At 35.6% G+C, this 22,278-nt stretch overlaps 1 protein-coding gene across 2 annotated transcripts in view; it reads left to right on the plus strand.

Moving 5' to 3' along the window:
• Nucleotides 1–22,278, plus strand: part of LOC145295999 (exostosin-1b-like) — a 361,235-nt gene that overhangs the window by 281,164 nt on the left and 57,793 nt on the right. Inside the window, exon 2 of one of the 2 annotated variants that reach the window (XM_080142011.1) lies at nt 6,959–7,364. The exons of the other annotated variant lie outside the window; for it this stretch is intronic. Coding sequence (XP_079998137.1) covers nt 6,959–6,962 — 4 coding nt within the window. The 3' untranslated portion in view covers nt 6,963–7,364. Of the gene's footprint in view, nt 1–6,958; nt 7,365–22,278 lie in introns of those variants that run through there. 2 annotated transcript variants of the gene reach the window in all.

The raw sequence follows: 22,278 nt of genomic DNA on the forward strand, positions 1-22,278 counted from the left end.
GACCCTACTATCTTAACTGTTCTGCATCTACTAACCCATGAACTCGTATCCTTTCAATACGACTAGACCTACAACATTGTTCTGCATGCATCTCTCTATACTGTCCAGTTTTCTTGGCTTTCGGGCCAGGATCAAAGTGTAGTATCTGCTCCGGCAGATACTGCACTTAAGATAATTTGTACCAGTCAATGGAGGGGAAACCCTCTATACTGGGACAATTATTATTTTTGGTAACCAGAGTGACCCCTTTTAGGGGAGCTGGTTTTTACCTCACATTAAAAACGGCCTTGTGCCTAATTTGCTCAGTGGGGGAGCAAATAAATACCATCTGTTCCGGCAGATACTGCACTTAAGATAATTTGTACCAGTCAATGGAGGGGAAACCCTCTATACTGGGACAATTATTATTTTTGGTAACCAGAGTGACCCCTTTTAGGGGAGCTGGTTTTTACCTCACATTAAAAACGGCCTTGTGCCTAATTTGCTCAGTGGGGGAGCAAATAAATACCATCTCTCTATACTGTCCAGATTTTAACCTTCCTTCGAGGTTTCGGATCTAAACAAGTCTTTAAGACTCGTATTACACATCCATCGTTTCATTCTTATAATTTCTTTACATATTACGCCAGGTTGCACTTCACATCAGCATACACATACCTGATAGACACTTATCACAAACCATTTATTTTAATTTAAAATAAAAAACCCCCCAAAAAACTTCATGTCTTCCTTCCTTCAAAGTAATCTCCACTGTGCATTGCTCACTTTTATATACTGCTGGAATAGTTAATTTCAGATTTCCTATAGCCTTCTTAATGGTTTATTCCCTTCAAAACAATGTTCTCCTTGAGCTTTAAAGGTAAAGAAAAAAATTGCATGAAGCAAGGTTAGGTGAATAGGGAGATTGTTCCAGTACAGTTCTGTTTTTTTTTTCTTCAGCCAAGAACTATTGAATTACCTTGCTGCTCTGTTATAGGTTTCTTGAAGGTTTTTTTTTTTTTATCAAAACGATGTTCTTCCTGATATTAGAAGCAAAGAAAAATGTCACAGAAAGCGAGGTCTGATGAATAAGTAGGTTGTTTCAGTGCAGCAATTTTTTGTCTATTTTAGTCACAAACACTTTGGTTAAATACTCTACATCTTATGAGCAGGTGTATTGCGATGGATGAATTAGAATAGGTATAAACAAAATCATGTAAAAAAAATAAAATGCATTGGTTGTAGAAAGTTAAGATTACAATCTAATATATAATTTCAAGATATCATTAATTGATAAGAGAATACGCTCTTTTTCTTTTTTTTTTCTTTTTTTTTCTAGCTTATTTCTTCTATAGAATGTAATTACATTCTAGTCAATATGGCCTGATGGTAGGGTGGGGCTGGGCTGGGATCTTTTTGTTTAAATTTAGACTAAAATTGAGCCTAAAGTTGTTAGGTCATATAATTTTGTATCTCTTTTGTGTTTTCTCGTGGAGCAAATTGAATATTTTAATAGCTGATTGTCTGACACTTTATTAGTTGTGGCCGCCAGTTCGGCATTTTGACTCTAGGGTATTTTAGCAAAAATGTAGGCCACCAGTAGATGCTCTTGTTGCTTGTTTTATTCTCTCTCACCAGATGGAGCTGTCTTAGATCAAAGGCTGTGCAAATAATTATTTCTAATTGCATTTGAAAAATAATTACTTTTCAACATCTTTTTTTGGTAAATAATACTTCACCCACTTCCTTCATGGCCACGCTCCTTGTCTATTCCTATTTCTTAGTTTTTTTTTTTTGTTTTTATATTTCCAAGATATACATTATTAATCTTTATGCCTAAATAGATATGAAAAAAAAAGATTAAGTCGGAAGAATTATTGATGGATTTACTTTTTTCTTTCTTTCTTTTTTGTCTCTGTACTTTATTTTCACTCCTTTTTGGTGAGGATTGTGGGACAGCTAAAGCAAATAAGTTTTAACCAAAATAAGTACGGTTTATACTTGCACGTGTGTGTATGGGGAGGGGCACATACGTAGCTACATGGTAGCTTCCTTCAGTCTTGACAGACTATGGATACCCAGTGTAAGGGTGCTTGCACATGAAATTTATGTGGCAAGAGTTGAGCAATCTCAAACCACACTTCTCCTGAATCGGCATTGTTAAATACCAGTTGCAAGTGGAGGTTCAGGACGACTGGAAACAATACTGAGATAACCGGAGAGCAGATACAGTACCTAGAATTCCCAAATGGTCATCCATCATGTGATTGTGCCATACATATATGCATACAATATATATATATATATATATATATATATATATATATAATGTGTGTGTGCCTGTTGTATGCATATAAGTTTTGACAATAGGTATGGCAATTAAACTACAAAGAATTTATCACATTTCATCCCTGTAAAGACGCACAGGCTAAAATACATGGAAGTCATGTTACAGGGTGTCTCATTTTTAGTTCTGTTCACAGATTAGTGTTTCTCTTCGCCAATGTGGCCCTGTCGGTGGGACATTAGAATACACCGACTGCCCCCCTGCAGAGGGTAAAAGTCCCTCAATGGGGATCCTGGATATGACCTTAAACTATATCCAGTGGTGAGGCCCCAGCTTGCGGGCTTTGGGGAGTGTGGAGCCACCCTTTAATTACCATTGCTCCCAGGTCCACGAGACCCAGAGTGGTAGTACCTGTTAGGATTCCAACTATGGGTTGAATAGAAACCGACTTGAAAACAACAAATATATTCTACTAAAAATTTTTTTTAAATCTTTGGATTCGGCATTAAATAACCCGAAAAGGGTTGATATGCCGTAAAACAAAAAACAACCAACCAACCTTCGCCAATGACAGTGCTCCTTTCAGATAAAGATTCAGCTGACTTATTTCTTTTCTCCTTTCTTCTATTTAGAAGAGAGGTGACACTCTATTATTTTAATTATGATCTTGTCATAATACATGCATGCTACATTGTAATCTAGGTAAGCTTATGTCCACTGAGTAAAAATCTAGTAAATTGTTTACAGTGTTTATGTAAAAGTGCTCTATGATACCTAGATCTATTTATTAGGTATTCAATTGTATTAAGTAGACTACATATTATTTGCTGGGTATCCTTAAAGTCTGTACGCCTTTAAATATTTGTTATTTATATTTGTGATAGAAATAATCTCTAAAAAGAATTAGAAACAAATAATTGTATTTTTAAAGGTTTCCTTGAACTTTAAGTTTCCACATGTCCTCCATTATGAGCAATACAATTTTTCATCTCACTGGAGAGCTCCAACGGATCTGCGTGCGTTATTATCCAGCACAGCCTTGATGAAACAACACTAGGATGGACATTTTACTTACAAGGAGAAAAAATATTCTTTCAGTTTATGATAGATTTTACATCAGAAATTGATAAGAAATATTTCAATTGAAAAAAACAAGAAAAAAAAAGTAAACATTTTTTATTTTTTGTTTTGCATCTTTACATGCTTTCTAAAACAGTTTGTGCGTTTATTCAAAGTTTTTAATTTTATTTACTGATTTACGGTAATGTATGAAACCACTTCAGTTGTTTTAGCTTTCAAATCTTCTAATGAATTATGGTTTGGTCGCCTGGAGAATTCTTGAAAAGCAGAATATGATGGAGTCAAATTCAGCAAGCACTGATGCCAATAAAATGGACAATCAATCTGTTAGGAAATTCCTAATTTAGACATGTTTTTACAAATCTAAGATTTGTTCAAATTTTGAAGAATTATATAATAACTATATTTAAAAGAAGATACATGAAATTTCATAGCATTATTTACAGATTATTTCTATCCTAAATAGAAATAAGTTAATATTTTTTCAAGTGTATACAAACTTCATGGACGCGCTGTATATATTTATGCCACCAAATGTTTGTATCAAAAGATATTAATAAAGTTAAAGTGTATTTTAAAAATAAATTTTAAACTAATATTTATCTTTCTATGTTGAGTACTCGCACATTAGTTATACAAAAGTTCTCTGCTTTTTAGCAGAATATAGAATTTTTTTTTTTAAATAGAAAAAAAAAAATGCGGATTTTCACTTAACTATCTCGAGCCTAGATACATGTGAGTTTTCAGCTTTTTTTTTTTTTTTTTTTTTAAATCGAGGGTGGAGGAACTGATTTTCCCTCGTATGGCAGTTCTATCTGAAAACTGAAAATGTAAATTTTGCCATGAAAGGTAAAACTTCAAATAATTCATGAAGTGGGTAGGGGTGTTAGGTGATTTAAAAAAAAAAAAAAAAAATTATTTAAGAATGAATTCCTTTTTCTTTCCCTACATTTGCACTCGCTGTCTTTTTCTTAATTTTGACTTGGTTGAAACTGATGGAGTCTTTAGGGAATTTTTTTTTTTTATCTCACTTTAGACTGTTTGGCACTTAACCGTCAACGTCCACGCACGTGTTAAGTTCTCGCTATGAGCAATATCAAAAATAAAATAAAAATTGAGTTTTCTATTCGGCCATGACTAACAACAAGAACAATCTCCCTCAAGAATTTAGTAAAGGCTCTATTTTAAAATTATATATTGAAGAGTTTAATGAGATACACCTGCGAAAGGATCAGACTGCATCAACTAAATGTGAGAATAACTAATCCAAGTAACATACTTCTTTGTCTGTCCCTTCTATTTTTTTTTTCTGGACCTTAGTTTGCTGCACATGATTATAAAGTATTGTGGTATAAGGATTAATAGGAAATTGTGCTTATTATTGCAAAAATAAGCACAGATTTAGTCATAGTCAACCGCTAATTTGGCATAAAGCAATCCTAATAAATAAACAGGCTATAACGTTTGTGTGTGTAATATATATATATATATATATATATATATATATATATATATATAAATAAAGTAAGCAACATGCTTGACAACAGTAAGTAACAACGTAGTATAGTCATCTGAATTAAGTTTGTCTTTTTGAAGATCTGAGATGTCATTACATAATCTTCATTTGAAACCCAAAGACCATCACAATTTAAAAACTTCTTTATGATGCATGAAACTTTGAAATGTAGGTTCGTTATCTGTTATTTTGTGCATTCTGCAACTGGTCTTGAGAAGAACCAGAGCAACTCCAACCTGTCTGTGTATTTGGTCATATTTAGGAGTATATTGGTTTTTGTAAAACTGTTCTGTTGGGCTTTGGCAGTGAGTAGTTCATCCTAGCAACTCTTGTATAAGAAGTCGCAATGATCCTCATTCTACACTTTCATAGTCGCTACTTCAATTTCTGTTGCTTTTTTTTTTACCCGCGAATACAGTCAGAACGCCTACTTCTAGTCACGGTTTCCATATTTCCGTTACAGTTCTCCAGCTGATATCTCACAGCATTCAACATTCAAGCAGTGATCAAAGTGTTTTAGAGTTTTTTTTTTTTTTTTTTTTTTTTTTTTTTTTTTTTTTTTTTTGTGTCCGGAATTCCTGGATTTCATGTGTCAGCACATTTGGGATATAATCAAAGGCTTCAAATTAAGAGAAAAGAATCTGAAGAAATCAGAAGACTTGAAGATTAAAAAGACTTCCACAAAATGAACTAAAATAACAATTCAACAACTAGCAGAAAAGATGAAAAACAAAAATGAAGAATCAAAAAACAGAAAAAACAGCAACAAAAGAAAATCATCTTATTATACTGGTTGAAAGATCTTATAGTCAAACGTGTAGTGTGGACTAAATTTGTATGGTTAAAAAATCCAGTGTAACAAATTTTTTTAAATATTTTTGAATCTTTTTGCAGTAAAATTTCATATAACCACCACTTTAATATTGGTACAAAATATTTTCAGTTTTTAATATTTTTTGTCACTTTCATCTCCATAATCTTAGAAGTTAGTGCCTCCAATGATGTTGGGCTAAACAGATGAGAGGGAAATGATATTAGGTTGGTGCAAAAAGAATGTTTTTTGACGTTTAACTTCAAAAGATCATAACACCTTTCATAATATACTTTATTAATCGAAATAAGAACCATTAGAATCGACACATTTTTGCCAACTTTGTTTATCCCACTTTTATTTTTCGGTTGCCCACACTGACCTCCTAAAGGTTCAATTCTCTGTGTGGACGACCGAAAAATATAGTTGCGAATTACGTAGAACCTTTATTCAGTCATAGTTGACGGAACAAGTGCATGCTGCCCCCTGTGAAGTAAATAAAGGGTTTCGCTCGAAATTCTGTCCAAATTCCCGGGTTCAACAGAAGCATTCCCGAGTTCGACAAGATACACCTGAAGGTAGGAATTTACATCGACCAAAACGTTGTGAAAATCACACTCAAGATGAGAACAGTAGTCTGATGAATTCAAATAATACAAAAAACTTTAGGTTAACATAGATATTAAGAAAATCAGGTTTTAGAATCCGAAGAAATGGAACTCCAACGATAACCACCGATTTTGTACACGATTATTAATTGTGATTCTAATAATTAACGGGATTTATGTAAATTCAGCTGAGTTTTTCAAAGGAAAATGACTCTTTCATAAAAAATAATTATCAGTTAAATATTTTTTAAATCAATAAAACTAATATCACTTTTTGAAATGCGTTTATTTATTGGACGAAAAAATTATTTTGGAAAAAGTTATTTTAAAATAGATAAAATCAGAAATTGTTTACTTTAGTGACATCAAAAAAAAAAAATCGTATGAATCAACATAGTACACATTTTGTTGACTGGCTTGGTTTTGTTGTTAGAAATCTTAGCGGAATAACGGTTGCAAATATTCTTATGTGAAAGCCATGCTATAGAACCAACTAAATTCGAACTTGTCATGCGCAGGTCGCTAATCTGTCATTAGCCAATTAACAAATAACACCTTCGAAAATTATGAAAGGTGATAACGTACGAACGAACATGTCATGCCATTATTATATAGATGATATGCGAAATGATTGAGATTCTTGTTGTTCCTTACATATTTTTCTTTTGTCTTTTCAGGTGAGTTTTTTGTTTTTTTGGATTGTTTACCAATGGGTCAGTGAGTACAGATTTTTTAATGTAATCTACATGATGAAAAAATAATTTCCCCATTTCCCTTCCTCCTTCTTTCCCTTCCTCCTTCTTTCCCTTCCTCCTTCTTTCCCTTCCTCCTTCTTTCCCTTCCTCCTTCTTTCCCTTCCTCCTTCTTTTCCTTCCTCCTTCTTTCCCTTCCTCCTCCTACTTTCCCTTCCTCCTCCCACTTTCCCTTCCTCCTCCCACTTTCCCTTCCTCCTCCCACTTTCCCTTTTTCTTCTTCGCACTTTCCCTTTTTCTTCCTCGCACTTTCCCTTTTTCTTCCTCGCACTTTCCCTTTTTCTTCCTGGCACTTTCCCTTTTTCTTCCTCGCACTTTCCCTTTTTCTTCCTCGCACTTTCCCTTTTTCTTCCTCGCACTTTCCCTTTTTCTTCTCTCCTTTTCCCTTTCCCGTTTCTTCTCTCCTTTTCCCTTTCCCGTTTCTTCTCTCCTTTTCCCTTTCCCGTTTTCTTCTCTCCTTTTCCCTTTCCCGTTTCTTCTCTCCTTTTCCCTTTCCCGTTTCTTCTCTCCTTTTCCCTTTCCCATTTCTTCTCTCCTTTTCCCTTTCCCGTTTCTTCTCCCCTTTTCCCTTTCCCGTTTCTTCTCTCCTTTTCCCTTTCCCGTTTCTTCTCTCCTTTTCCCTTTCCCGTTTCTTCTCTCCTTTTCCCTTTCCCGCTTCTTCTCTCCTTTTCCCTTTCCCGTTTCTTCTCTCCTTTTCCCTTTCCCGTTTCTTCTCTCCTTTTCCCTTTCCCGTTTCTTCTCTCCTTTTCCCTTTCCCGTTTCTTCTCTCCTTTTCCCTTTCCCGTTTCTTCTCTCCTTTTCCCTTTCCCGTTTCTTCTCTCCTTTTCCCTTTCCCGTTTCTTCTCTCCTTTTCCCTTTCCCGTTTCTTCTCTCCTTTTCCCTTTCCCGTTTCTTCTCTCCTTTTCCCTTTCCCGTTTCTTCTCTCCTTTTCCCTTTCCCGTTTCTTCTCTACTTTTCCCTTTCCCGTTTCTTCTCTCCTTTTCCCTTTCCCGTTTCTTCTCTCCTTTTCCCTTTCCCGTTTCTTCTCTCCTTTTCCCTTTCCCGTTTCTTCTCTCCTTTTCCCTTTCCCGTTTCTTCTCTCCTTTTCCCTTTCCCGTTTCTTCTCTCCTTTTCCCTTTCCCGTTTCTTCTCTCCTTTTCCCTTTCCCGTTTCTTCTCTCCTTTTCCCTTTCCCGTTTCTTCTCTCCTTTTCCCTTTCCCGTTTCTTCTCTCCTTTTCCCTTTCATGTCGGACACATAAAGTAGAACTAAAAAAAAAAAAGATTTTACTAATAAACGGATTTTGTTGCTTTGTTTTGTCCTGCCTGAAAAGAAAGCCATTTGCAATCATGTTTATCTAATTTTCTATTTCATTGCACAATTTCTTTAATAATTTATTATTTTTCTAAACTATATTGTCAACCGATTATTACTCGTCTACTCATTCATAAAGCCATTTAAAAATGTTACCATAAGAATCCGTGAAAATCGATGTTTTTTCTTTTATTGCAATATTTCCTTTCATAATTTTATTTTTGGACTGAGGTTATGTGCACTTTTTTAGGCAAAGAATTACAAATCGTTGTACTAGACATTAAGTTTATATTTTCGAAAGAATTCCGAGAACACTAAACTGTCTTGGAAAGTCTTGGATTAGCCATTTGCTCTAATCTCACTTCCACACTGTCGACCTTTCCTAGCCAACACTACCTTTGTTTTTGTTTCTTGCCCACCCTATTTTCCAACCATTATCAACTGCTCAAATTAATTCTACCCTTAACCATCCTGTATATGAGGCAAAACTTCACTCGCTGGGGAGGCGTCAGTTCTACAGCTTTTGTGAGTTTCGAGTCACCTCATAGTTGATATTATCACCTTCTCCACTCCTGTTCGAATCTGATTTGGAGTAGAAGTACCTGCCCTGGTTTCCTTTATGGTTTAAATAGTTACTGTCTTGGGTAAGACAAAAAATAACCTTGAACACTCTTAAAGTGTTTACCCCTACGCTAAATTCCATCCGTACTCAGCGCTTTTTTTTCTCTCTCTCTCTCTCTCTCTCTCTCTCTCTTTCTCATGAGTTCTCTCTGTCTCCCATGAGCTCTCTCTCTCTCTCTCTCTTTCTCTCTCTCTCACGCGCTCTCTCGCTCTCTCTCTCTCACGCGCTCTCTCTCTCTCTCTCGCGCTCTCTCTCTCTCTCTCTCTCTCTCTCTCTCTCGCGCTCTCTCTCTCACGCGCGCGCTCTCTCTCACTCGCTCTTATGCACTCTTTCGCAGATATGATTTTAAAGTGCATTGCACGTGATGAAGTCTCAGATTGAGAGTTTTGGATAATATGATTACTTATCTGTTCCGCAGGAGATTAGGCAAAGTCAAGTGATGTTTTGTTAGCACTAGGTGAAGTGTGCTCTGGCTTACAAAAATGCCTGTGCAGCCTTGTCGGCATTCCTTGGTAGACGCACTTCAAGCCTATTTTTATTATAAAATCCTGTGATTACCTAAACTATTTTCACGCACTTTTTACAATTTTGATTTTGATTGAAGCATTTTGCAATGTCATCTCTTGTTAACGGTTTCAAATGTGTCTCATAATTATGAACTCTTTATATATATATATATATATATATATATATATATATATATATATATATATATATATATACACACACAATCACACACACACACACTGAAATCTGTCAGAGGAAATTATGGTTTTCCAGCAATGCTTTTCCATAAAAAAAATAATTGATTTCTCTCAGTATTGTAAATAATGTAAACAATCAATAATTTAATTTATATTCGATAGAATTTCCGACCTAGTAACGTTTTCGGTAGCCAAATTGTAAGGCCATCGGACTCTAATGACTGGCGTTCAGGTTCAAATCCTGCCGTGTCTAGTCATACTGATGAGTCATTGACTACGGAACGACTGTCTCTAGATGACTATTTTATATTTTATACAGCCAAACACACGTGACTAATTTTCTCATTGATTTTCTTGTTTCCTCTTTTTCCTTCTGACTGTGCAAACGCCATTAAAGTCTTCCTCTTCAACTTGATAGTTTAATTTCCAAATTTAGGAACTTTTTTTTTTCTGACTTCAATGAAAAAAAATAAATAAATAACGCAAAGATAAATAAAAATGAACTCATTTTGTTAAGAGATTTTTTTCGTTTTTTTCTTTTCTTTTTTAAATGTTTTGAATAAGAAAAATCTAATGCAACTTTTATTTTTGTGCATTAAATATGTAAAAGCTTGAGTTTTTATTTTTCTACAATTCCAGCTGATCATGCTGAGACAGGAAATAACCGTCTGTCAGAAGCCCCCCCCCCCACCCCCTTCAAAACATATCTTGACACTCCTTTCACATGCTTTCTAGTCGTTTTATTTTTCATCTTGTTCTCAATCTCCTCTTTCTGTTCTTTCTCCTCTCTCTTTTTCTCTGTGCTCTTTTTCTGGTTTCTGTTCGTTTTCTCTTTTTCTTTCTCTCTTCTCTTTTCCGTCTCTTTCCCTCCATCTTTGTCGTCTTCTCTCTCCTTTTTCCTTCTTGTTTTTCATTTTCTTCCCTCTTAAAAAATATTATTTAAAAATTGATTTTCTCTATTGATTTTAAGACTTTAGGATTTATTGCGTTTCAGTTGTTGAAAATAAACAATTCATGACCATTTCATCTCTTGGACAATATTGGACAAAATATCAGATAGGGCACGGTGATATTTCAAATTATTTAAAAAAAAATATCCAAAGAATATTTTTATTTTTTGTCTTCTTTCAACTCGTATAAACATGTATTTAATGAATTGTTTTGAAAATCGATACACAGTATTTAATGAGATGATCATTTTTTTTTTAACCACTTACATTTACCGTGCAAACAACTCGACTCCTTGAAAATTGAAATAAAATGCAGATCTAAATAGGATTCACTATCCTAATACATACGTGTGTGTGTGTGAAGTAGAAAATGTCCAAAGAATGGAAAATATATTTTCAAAAGTGTGAGGCGACCAACATTTAATTTTTTAAATTAAATTTAATATATCTAATTAATTTTTTAAATAAAATTTAATATATCTAATTAATTTTTTTAATTAAATTTGATATATCTAATTAATTTTTTAAATTAAATTTAATATATCTAATTTTTTAAATTAAATTTAATATATCTAATTAATTTTTTAAATTAAATTTCTTATATGTTGTATTTAAATTAGTAGTTCATAAACTACATGTGTTTCAGGTATGTTTGCCATCTTCAGACATTTATTGATTTGAAAATGTTAGTTCAGTTCTCTTTAAGTGTGTGTGTGTGTGTGTGTGTGTGTGTGTGTGTGTGTGTGTGTGTGTGTGTTTTATTGTTCCTGTCAGTTGTGTACATCCTCTCCTTTTCCTTCACAGTCCTAAGTACATTTTTGAGAGCATGGCACTGGGGTTTGCTGAAGGTACAATTGTTTATGTCCTTCAGGATATGTGACAGTTTTCTATAGAATCAATCACATGGCAAAAGATTGGTCGAAAGACATTATTACATCTACACGCTGGAAGACCTGCCAGTACCAAAGTCTGACAGACATTGTCCAAGGGAATGAGATTATCAGAAAAAAAATCTCAACCTGATTAATGTATTGAGCAATTCTCGTGTAAGTTATTACTGTTGATTATTCACAATGGTTGAAGCAGGTGGTGTTCCCTTGAATTCGAGTGACAAGTTTTCTCAGATTTTCTGTTGATCAGCTTTGCAAATTGTTTTTGCTACAGCCGTTTACCATTGGATTTGGACTGATAATGACTGATAGCTATCTGAAATTTGAGTGATAATAAGCATCCTCCAGTGGATCTTTTCATCACCCTTTTCCATCTTTTCTGTGCCTTACTTATTTATTTTTTGTGGGATATCAGATTTTGTGATTATTTTCTTTATATATAAAATCTGCAGGTAGTTTTTAGTTCCCTTGGTTTGCTTTTAACATTTTTTTTTTTTTTTTTTTTAGTATAATTCTACTCCTGTTTATTATTAATACCTAATACTAACCATAAACACAATGAGAAATCATTGATAATGCTGCGTTTAAAAACTGCTAGTAAATATTATTTACCCACTAGGGGTTCTAAATCAAGGCATTATCAGTTTTTCTTTATTTTTCTTTTTGAACCGATTTACTCCAAAGGAGAAAGTTTAATGGGAATATCAACTTTGCAAGTAGTCTTCAGTTGCTTGTACATCCTCATCAGGGGAGATGATGACATTAGGTTTTTTGCAGTTCTTGCAGTGCAGGGAGGTGTCAACGTTCTACATACAGTGCCGAGTATTTCTAAATTGTCATCCCCATCTGATACTGAATGAGCTCAACATTGCTTAACTTTGGTAATCTAATGGGAACCAGTGTAAATATGATCATGCTGTATTATACGCCAGTATCGGTGACTGTTTACTATTGCTGGAATTTGAGTGACAGCAAGTTTCACCACGATTTCTAGCACTTTCTGCATCTTTCGGTAGTTGTTTAAATTCTCTGTGCATCCTTCCAACAACTTTCATCGGAAGCCGAGTGCTAATAAGCCTCTTCAGAATTCTATTATTTATTCACCCGGACTTTACATACAAGTCTTTATCAGTGATTCCACACTGAGAATAACCAATGTTTTATAGAGTCTAGGTAACAAGTCTCCCTAAATTTCCAATACACTTTGGCTTTTTCTATAACCGTTGCATTATTGCAACAGCCGTTTACTATTATTTATCGATGATCCTGGGTGTTGGTCTTTTCTGGCATTTGAGTGTTAATAGGTTCAAATGGAAGTCTGGTTGGTCTTTCCATACTCTGTTATTGTTCGTACTCGATAGGAGTTCTCACAAAAGTCATCATCAGAGATTACTCGCTGACAGCAACCGGTGGTGTTCCCTGGAATCAGGGTGACAAGTCTCCCCAGATTTCCAGTATTCTCCACCTCTTTCGATAACTTTTGCAAATGAATTGACCTTATAGAGACAGCCATTCGCTTCTCATTGGCAACGGTCATTATCCTTCACTGGAATTTGCGCACCAACAAGCCTCTGCAAAGTTTCAGTTCTCTTCACACTCATCCAGTGGAGGTCTAGTCAGTGCTTTCTCTGTTCAGTTTTTCCATTCTCCTTGACCCTCTCACGACTGTTTTGTGTGGCGCCTGTTGATGCCGACACTATGATTGTTATTATTATTATTTATTATTATAATAAACCTATGTACTAAAGCTTATTGAAAGAAATACAGGAAAATAATTCCAAAATGCTTTCATCTAATGTACAAAAAGGTAAATAAAATTTCCAAGTAAAGTTTTCGTATAGACATGCGAATTTCTCTCCCTTCTTTTGGAAACGTTTTTTTAAAACCAAATGTTTTGTTTCTTTTCTGTGTTCAATATTAGATTAAAAATAAATCTCGTCAATTTCAAACCAAGCCTTTTCTTTTATTCAATTTAATCGCCATCTTTGGATGGAATAAGACTTAAAATTCAGAATAAAACTCTCAGCAAGGAAAACTAAATGAGAAAATTGTCAATAATATAAATATTTCTGGACTTAATGCACTCCGCATTTTCGACTTCTCCTCAGCTGCGAAAAGGCTTTCAATTTATTTCTGACAGTTTTTTTTTTTTCTTGCACGGAATTAGGTTTTAAAATTAGAAAATTTTATTTCAATCCTTCCAGAGAAAAAGCAAATCTTGTAATGGAGTTTGTAAACTCTTATTTTGAAACGTTGTTATGGCTCTCCTATTGCTTATTCTTTCATTTATTCTTTCTCTCTCCTTAGCTACCGTTCTCTTCCCTTTCTTATTCTATTCCTTCATTCTTCTATTGTCACTTTCTTTTCATCTATTGTGTAATCCCCCCCTTCCAGCCTTCTGTTACGTACTCTTGCCTCCCCCTATCTCTCTGCTTTGGTTTTGTCTTCTCTCTCTCTCTCTCTCTCTCTCTCTCTCTATATATATATATATATATATATATATATATATATATATAGTTCTCTCTTCTTCCTGTCTTATGTTCTTTTTCTCTTTTCCCCCTCCTCTTCTCCCTCTTCCATTTTCTGCTTTTTTAAAAAATATTTTTTTAATCTTAAGTAGTTGAAATTTAAATACATTTAATATTAAATAAAAATCTGTAAATCCATTTCATATATATATATATATATATATATATATGAGCATGAAAAGTAATATGGTTACGATTAAGCTTAGAAAAGTAAAAGGACTAGTTGTTAAAACTTGAAAAGAAAAAGACGATATTCTCGTAAAAAAAATATAAATTTATAACTTGAAATATTGCAGCATTAAGAATTTATTTAAAAATTCAATTTAACATTATATATAAATTCTTAATGCTGCAATATTGTAAGTTATAAATTTATATTTTTTACTTTTTCTTTTCCAGTTTTAACAACTGGTCCTTTCACTTTTCTAAGCTTAATCTCATCCATATTACTTTTCATGCTCGCATTTTTCTATGTAATCCATGATTTTTCCAGACTTAGCTTTGAAATATTGTCATTTTGTGTTCAATATCATATGCATTGCCAACAATCCATAAAAAATTATTACCAAATTCTTAAATTGACTAAATAAAAAAATCAAATAAGACGTAATTAAGTAAATAAACATAAAGTAGGGACAAAAAAAATAGAATTAACAGGCGACTTTGTAAGCGAAATATTATCAACCATAGCACGGCAAAGAGCATCACTTGTTAACTCTCTATATAACCCAAATAAGATGACATGCGAGCGACATTCCTGCTATGATTTATGAAAGTGTCAATAACAAATAAGTTGCTATGGTAACCAACAGCTAATCAGAAGAAATCGTCTGATGTCCTTACTAATTCTAAGAACTTTTGGACACCAGTAATTTTATTATAACTTGTTTTAATGAACGAAAATTGAAATTTTTTGTTTCAAAATATAGCTGAGAAGATGCCCTATGAACTGCAAAAATTGCTTAAAATTTGGTCACAAAATGAGTGATCGGTGAAGCTTTAAAGCAGTTCTAAACGAGTAAAACTAACACTTAACCATATATTCCTATAGTGTTTGGATGATATATATAATATAAAATTTTAACAGAACTTTTCCATGTAAAAGCTCAATAACTGTTAACGTTTAGCAATAGAGCATTTAAAAAAAAAAAAGGTGTTTTAAAGGAGTCATGAAATCGTCATCAGTTCAGAATATAGAATGTATGTTAGTGGTGTTCATTTTTAGTTAATACAAATATGCAAATTTTTAGTTAATACAAATCCATGTTTTCAATGCGGTGGACACAGAATGCAAACGTCATGATTGTCCAATCAATTTTATATTCACGGTTGTTTAAGATTCTATTTTTTACAGAATGTTTTGCAAACTCAGAAATAATCACAGAAATCGGTTCGTGTATGTTTTTGTAATTATGTGGACCTATTCTATAATGGTATCATGTCTCTATTTCAAAAGGAAGCAAATAAAACACAGGAGGCGGAGGGGGTGGAATTTTGTTCAGTTACAACTTTTGGGCACATGAGCAGGTAGAATCTTTGAATGGAAAAACGAACTCTGAAAGGAACTCTGCCTCTTTCATAACTCTATCTCATGCAACATGACTATTTTTTATTTAATTTTTTTTTTCTTAAGGCCTCGATTAAATTTTTTTTTTTTTTTTTTTTTTCAAGGAATCACTTAACGCATGAAGGCCACGTGAGGATAAGGGTCAATGAGTCTAAGGTAGTCAGTGAGGTGTAGTGATCGTTAGTGGTGGAAATAGTGTAGAATTTGATTATTTAAGGCAAATAAATGAGAATTTCTTTTCATTGGTCTTTGGCATTTGAGTGTTAATAGGTTCCAATGGAAGTCTGATTGGTTTTTCCATCCTCTATTATTCGTACTCGCTAGGAGTTCTCACATAGGTCATCATCAGAGATTACTCACTGACAGCAACCGGTGGTGTTCCCTGTAATCCGGGTGACAAGTCTCCCCAGATTTTTAGCACTCTCCACCTCTTTCAATAGCATTTGCAAATGAATTGGCCTTATCGAGACAGCCATTCGCTTCTCATTGGCAATGGAATTTGCGCTCAAACAAGCTTCCGCAAAGTTTCAGTTCTCTTCACACTAATCCAATGGAGGTCTAGATGCTATGTTGTTGTTGTTAGCAGGAAAGCAGGCCAGCGGAACAGAGTTCCACAGTCGGAAAGTTTTAGGAAAGAAGCTTTAAAACAATGGCTGTACCTATCTGATGTTACTCTGGATGCAATGAAGTTATTTTAGTTTGTCATTTTGTTCATATTTGTAAACTTAACAGGAAATGAAACAAAATTTTAGTTGTAAACAACTATTATGTTGCACTAGCTGAGCGCCTGACGTTGCCCGGTCATACAATACTCTTAAACATGATATTTTAATTCATGCAGATTGCATATGTATTTTAGCATCAATCCTCTATTGAATATTATATATTACGAGGAATATAGTGTTCGGTTGACTAATTCACAAAAAAAAAAAAAAAAAAAAAAAAAAAATTAATAATGATATAATTTATCAAATGTGTTTGTTTACAATATCACTTCAGCTGATCTTTAGACTTGACGATGAATGCTCTAGAAAAGTCACTTCTGATTAATACTTAATTTTAAAATATGCAAACGAAATGCTTTGCGGTGATTTTAAATAGTACTTTTTATCGGAAATTGATCTCTTTTTTATTAATTAATTTGATTAAAATTATATGGTGAGGTACACCCGGGCTTAACTGGGGGTCATTTAATCTCTAGCTTAATGCTCTACCACTGAGCTATATCTCCAGATGGTAATAACTCTTTTTTTGTTTTTTTTTTTAATAGAAAATATTATCTCCCTTGGTTTAACGTAAAATATTCCCTCTGTAAAAATTCTCATTTTATCGATAAGAAAGACTATTTTTAGGATTGGATTTTTTCGATTTTTGATATTTATCGGATAAATTTCTGTACAAAACATATCTAAGAACACTGCCAGATATATAGATTAGCTTGTATGAAATTTACAAAAGATAGGCTCAGCCGTTTCGGAACCTATGAGGAAGGAATTCACACACACTCACAAAGTGACTTTTATATAATAGTAGAGACAGAGATATGTAGTATAAATTATCGTCCATACTAATTTTTATTTTTATATGATTGTTTAAAGTGTTTCATATTACCAATCGCATGAGCTGGACAAATTTTTGGAAATGCAGTGTAGTAAATTACATTTATTTTTTTGTCAATAAAACCGTACGAAACAAAGTGTCATTTATCAAATGCTATTTTGGTCTGTAAAAATCTGACAATAACTTCAAGCATTAGATTGACATGATTACTACGGCTATGACAACAGAATATCTTATCATTTTGACTCTAGTATATATGGGACACAGACACAATCAATCGAGAACCACATTACTCTATATAAAAGCATACAAGATATCAACGGATACACACTCGGGTGTAAAAACAATGGAAAGAATATGCTGTTGTCCTAGCCCTAACGATTACCTAATAGTGATCCTCACTTTTTTTTCATTTCTTCAATCTCTTGCTATTCCACCGTTCTCCAACCCTTCTTCCCCATTCTTTCTCTTATACCACCTCTCTTTATCCCTTCCTTCCCTGCATTCATCCCTATCTCTCTTTCTCTATATTTCGTATCTCTTTTCGGTTTCATCTCCTACTTTCCCTTATTTTTTCTTGTCTCTCTTCTTCCTAGGTATCATTATTTCTCACCTATATTCCTTGTATGATTGAAACGCGTGTGTGTGTGTTTGTATATGTACACACACACACACACACACACACACACACACACACACACACACACACACACACACACACACACACACAATTGATCTTCGCGTCTCCGCCTCAACTGCCAGCAATAGGTGACTGTTTTTTTGTTTTTGTTTTTTTTTTGCTTTTTTCTCAGGAGCTTAGACTTAACTGAATAGATGTATGGCTTTAGTTTCGGCCTTTGACTAATTTTATCTTTACTTAATTCTACATCTCTTTGGCTTTAAGTAGAATGCACTCCCCTCCCCCTAGAGATCTACATCCTTTCATCCCTAGATTTGTTACCCTACACACACAAATCCGTGTTAACTCCTTGAAAAATTGTCCAGTTATTATTTTTTGTAAATGGAATATTGATAGTTGCTTTTTGACATCCAATTTAAATACTCTCCTCGCCAGTCTCTTCCTCCTCCTCGCCCGCCTCTTCTTCCTTCCTCCTCCTCGCCCGCCTCTTCTTCCTTCCTCCTCCTCGCCCGCCTCTTCCTCCTTTCTCCTCCTCGCCCGCCTCTTCCTCCTTTCTCCTCCTCGCCCGTCTGTTCCTCCTTTCTCCTCCTCGCCCGTCTGTTCCTCCTTTCTCCTCCTCGCCCGTCTGTTCCTCCTTTCTCCTCCTCGCCCGTCTGTTCCTCCTTTCTCCTCCTCGCCCGTCTGTTCCTCCTTTCTCCTCCTCGCCCGTCTGTTCCTCCTTTCTCCTCCTCGCCCGTCTGTTCCTCCTTTCTCCTCCTCGCCCGTCTGTTCCTCCTTTCTCCTCCTCGCCCGTCTGTTCCTCCTTTCTCCTCCTCGCCCGTCTGTTCCTCCTTTCTCCTCCTCGCCCGTCTGTTCCTCCTTTCTCCTCCTCGCCCGTCTGTTCCTCCTTTCTCCTCCTCGCCCGTCTGTTCCTCCTTTCTCCTCCTCGCCCGTCTGTTCCTCCTTTCTCCTCCTCGCCAGTCTGTTCCTCCTTTCTCCTCCTCGCCCGTCTGTTCCTCCTTTCTCCTCCTCGCCCGTCTGTTCCTCCTTTCTCCTCCTCGCCCGTCTGTTCCTCCTTTCTCCTCCTCGCCCGTCTGTTCCTCCTTTCTCCTCCTCGCCCGTCTGTTCCTCCTTTCTCCTCCTCGCCCGTCTGTTCCTCCTTTCTCCTCCTCGCCCGTCTGTTCCTCCTTTCTCCTCCTCGCCCGTCTGTTCCTCCTTTCTCCTCCTCGCCCGTCTGTTCCTCCTTTCTCCTCCTCGCCCGTCTGTTCCTCCTTTCTCCTCCTCGCCCGTCTGTTCCTCCTTTCTCCTCCTCGCCCGTCTGTTCCTCCTTTCTCCTCCTCGCCCGTCTGTTCCTCCTTTCTCCTCCTCGCCCGTCTGTTCCTCCTTTCTCCTCCTCGCCCGTCTGTTCCTCCTTTCTCCTCCTCGCCCGTCTGTTCCTCCTTTCTCCTCCTCGCCCGTCTGTTCCTCCTTTCTCCTCCTCGCCCGTCTGTTCCTCCTTTCTCCTCCTCGCCCGTCTCTTCCTCCTTTCTCCTCCTCGCCCGTCTCTTCCTCCTTTCTCCTCCTCGCCCGTCTCTTCCTCCTTTCTCCTCCTCGCCCGTCTCTTCCTCCTTTCTCCTCCTCGCCCGTCTCTTCCTCCTTTCTCCTCCTCGCCCGTCTCTTCCTCCTTTCTCCTCCTCGCCCGTCTCTTCCTCCTTTCTCCTCCTCGCCCGTCTCTTCCTCCTTTCTCCTCCTCGCCCGTCTCTTCCTCCTTTCTCTTCTTTCTATTATTCCTTACAACTAACTCCTATCTACCTCCTCCCCATCCTTACCTCTTTACTTTTTTATCAAATTCTTTTCAGCATTTATTTCTGCACATCTTACCTGTTGCCTTTAGACACTTGTGATTTTATCTGTAGAAAAATCTATTTATCAAAAAAAAAAAGGGGGAAAACCTCTCTTTCACTCTCAGGACATCTCATCAATCAAAATTTACCTGCAACTGATGGCCAGCACTTCTAACAAGAAACACCTGACCATCTGTTTTCTCTCCCTCTTCTTTTTTTACCCCCTCCCTTCTTTATTTGACAATCTCAAGTTTCATTCTCACTTTTGATCCTCTTTGACTTCCTGCCCATCTGTTTTTTATCTGTCTTTTCAGCAGTGCACATACACTCACACGTTATCTCTGTTTCTCTCTCTCTCTCTCTCTCTCTCTCTCTCTCTCTCTCTCTAGTTATCTATCTATTTTATATATTTGTCCAAATATCTGCTCTTTGTTCTGTTATGCTGAGAAGTTGATTCTTCTAGTCACGTATTTATGTATGAATATATGTATCTGTGCTTTTTGACTCGAACAAAGTGTAGTATCTGTTCTGATACTACACTTCGCCTTTTCTGACCTCGATCAGTGGAGAAGAAATCTTTTTAAACTGAGATAATTTTTATTTTTGTTCCTATCTAGAGTGCCCCTTTTCGGGGAGCTGGGTTTTGCTCAGATTAAAAACCGACCTTGTGTCTAACTCTGCCATCGTGGGGAGGCAAATAAATAGGAACATTAAGGGAGGTAATTCGATATGTATTTGAAACGATGTGCAGGGTGAGCTAAAAGTAGAAAATGTTGAAGCATAAAAGGCAGACTTGAAAGTTGTGTAAATCAAGAATGAAAATAGTTTGAACACTTGTTTTGATGAATAACATTTAATTCTCATTAATTATTACAACTTATTACATATAGTTGCACGTATACGTGATCTCTAAATGTTTTTTTTTACTGTCCACCTACTTTTGGCTCACTCTGTATATTATCAAGCAATATATCAATCAGCATCAGCTTACTTGCAGTATTAGTATGGTTTGCAAACAATGCTAGTTTTTTTTTTTCGAAATGAAATTATTTAAAGAAGTTGTAGGAAAGTTGGAAAACAGACAAAATTGCATGTTGAAGGGTGCAGGTGGAGAAGGTAGTCTTGTGTAGTTATGGGAGATCAAGCAGGGTTTTTTTTTTTTTTTTCTTCTCAATGAGAATTCAGCAAACAGACATTTCAAATGCTGTAGAACCCTTCCTCTCAATCTAGGGAGGGAAAAGTTTGTGTACATACTGATGACACTTTGATACAATGGTTCACAAAGATGTCTTCCTTGTCCAAGTTTGAACTTTGGAATCTTCTGGCACGATACTTTGCAACAACACTGCTCTGCGCCACGTGGTATCATTTAAAGATGGCAGTACACACGTGTGGCACACTTGTAGATAAAAACACAACTCAAGAATGATGCAAAAACATATCCCATCATTTTTGAAGGCATAACCATGTTTATATATGACTTTTTTTTTGGCTTGTTAAAAATGGGCAAAAGTTATAGCCCATTGACTTAGAATAAGTGCTTTATGTCAAATCGATGGTTGGATATATTTTCTATCAATTACTAATCCCTATTAATCTTTAACTGTTCATTGAACGGATACCATAATACTTACTTCACCGCACCTTTTTATAAGAAAGATTCATACAAAATTTCAACCAGATCAGCTCAGCAGTTTCTAAGAAAAACTGGAGCAGACAAAGACACAACGTGTGCGTGCATTTGAGCTTGGGTATTTGGACAATATCAAAACATTGTTAATATATTGCCTGCATAGCAGCAGCCATATAGCGCAATTGTTAAAAGCTCCAACTGTTATTTGGGCAATCAGGTTTCGATTTTGGCTTGAGGTAGTTGCTTGTCTAGCCACACTGATGAGCTGTGAAACAGTGCTCTATGTGGATGATATATATGAAAAGATTTAAATTATTTCTAAATCCTATTCCAGATAAAGAGTATACACAATGGCAGCTGCGATGGTGGGTAAGCTTAAGTGCAAATGTACTAAATTTGTACCAAATGACCAGAAGATTAAACACCTCAGATGATCAACCTTCTAATCAAAATCTAGTACTTCTCATCTATTCATGTCTGATTTGCATATGAGATAACTATGCATTATTAGCTAAGAATCTTTTTTTTTCCCTATCAATATCGATATTTCTTGGGGCTCTATTCTAGCTTCAACACTGTTTCTTTATATAAATGACCTTCGAGAGAATGTTAAGAAAATTAACATTTATACTGATGACACCACCTTCTATTCTGGTATTGCTTCTCACATGTTCGTCAGATAACTTGAAATATGCAGATGATCTAGAAATTGATTTGGATTCAGTTATGGATTGGGGTAAGAGATAGCTTGTTATGCTTAATTCTGTTAAGACTCAGTTATTGTTTTTCAATCGTAGGTGTGTTCCTTTTTTTCCTGATAGTCTTATGAATGGCTCTGCTCTCGATGATAAATCGACTCTAAAACTTCTTCCGTGTCAAATCTTTCTTGGAGTTCATATATCAAATCCATTGTTTTTTCTGCTTGTTGTAAAATCAGTTCTTTCTATCACTCTAAACAGTTTTTCACACCTGAGGCTTTTCTCCATCTCTACACATCTACTATCAGACTATATCATATTTGGACTATTGAATCTGTATCCCATTTGAAGATTCTTGAT

Source organism: Euprymna scolopes, chromosome 16, assembly GCF_053919585.1.
Source record: "Euprymna scolopes isolate OS-2025 chromosome 16, ASM5391958v1, whole genome shotgun sequence".
NCBI lineage: Eukaryota > Metazoa > Mollusca > Cephalopoda > Sepiida > Sepiolidae > Euprymna > Euprymna scolopes.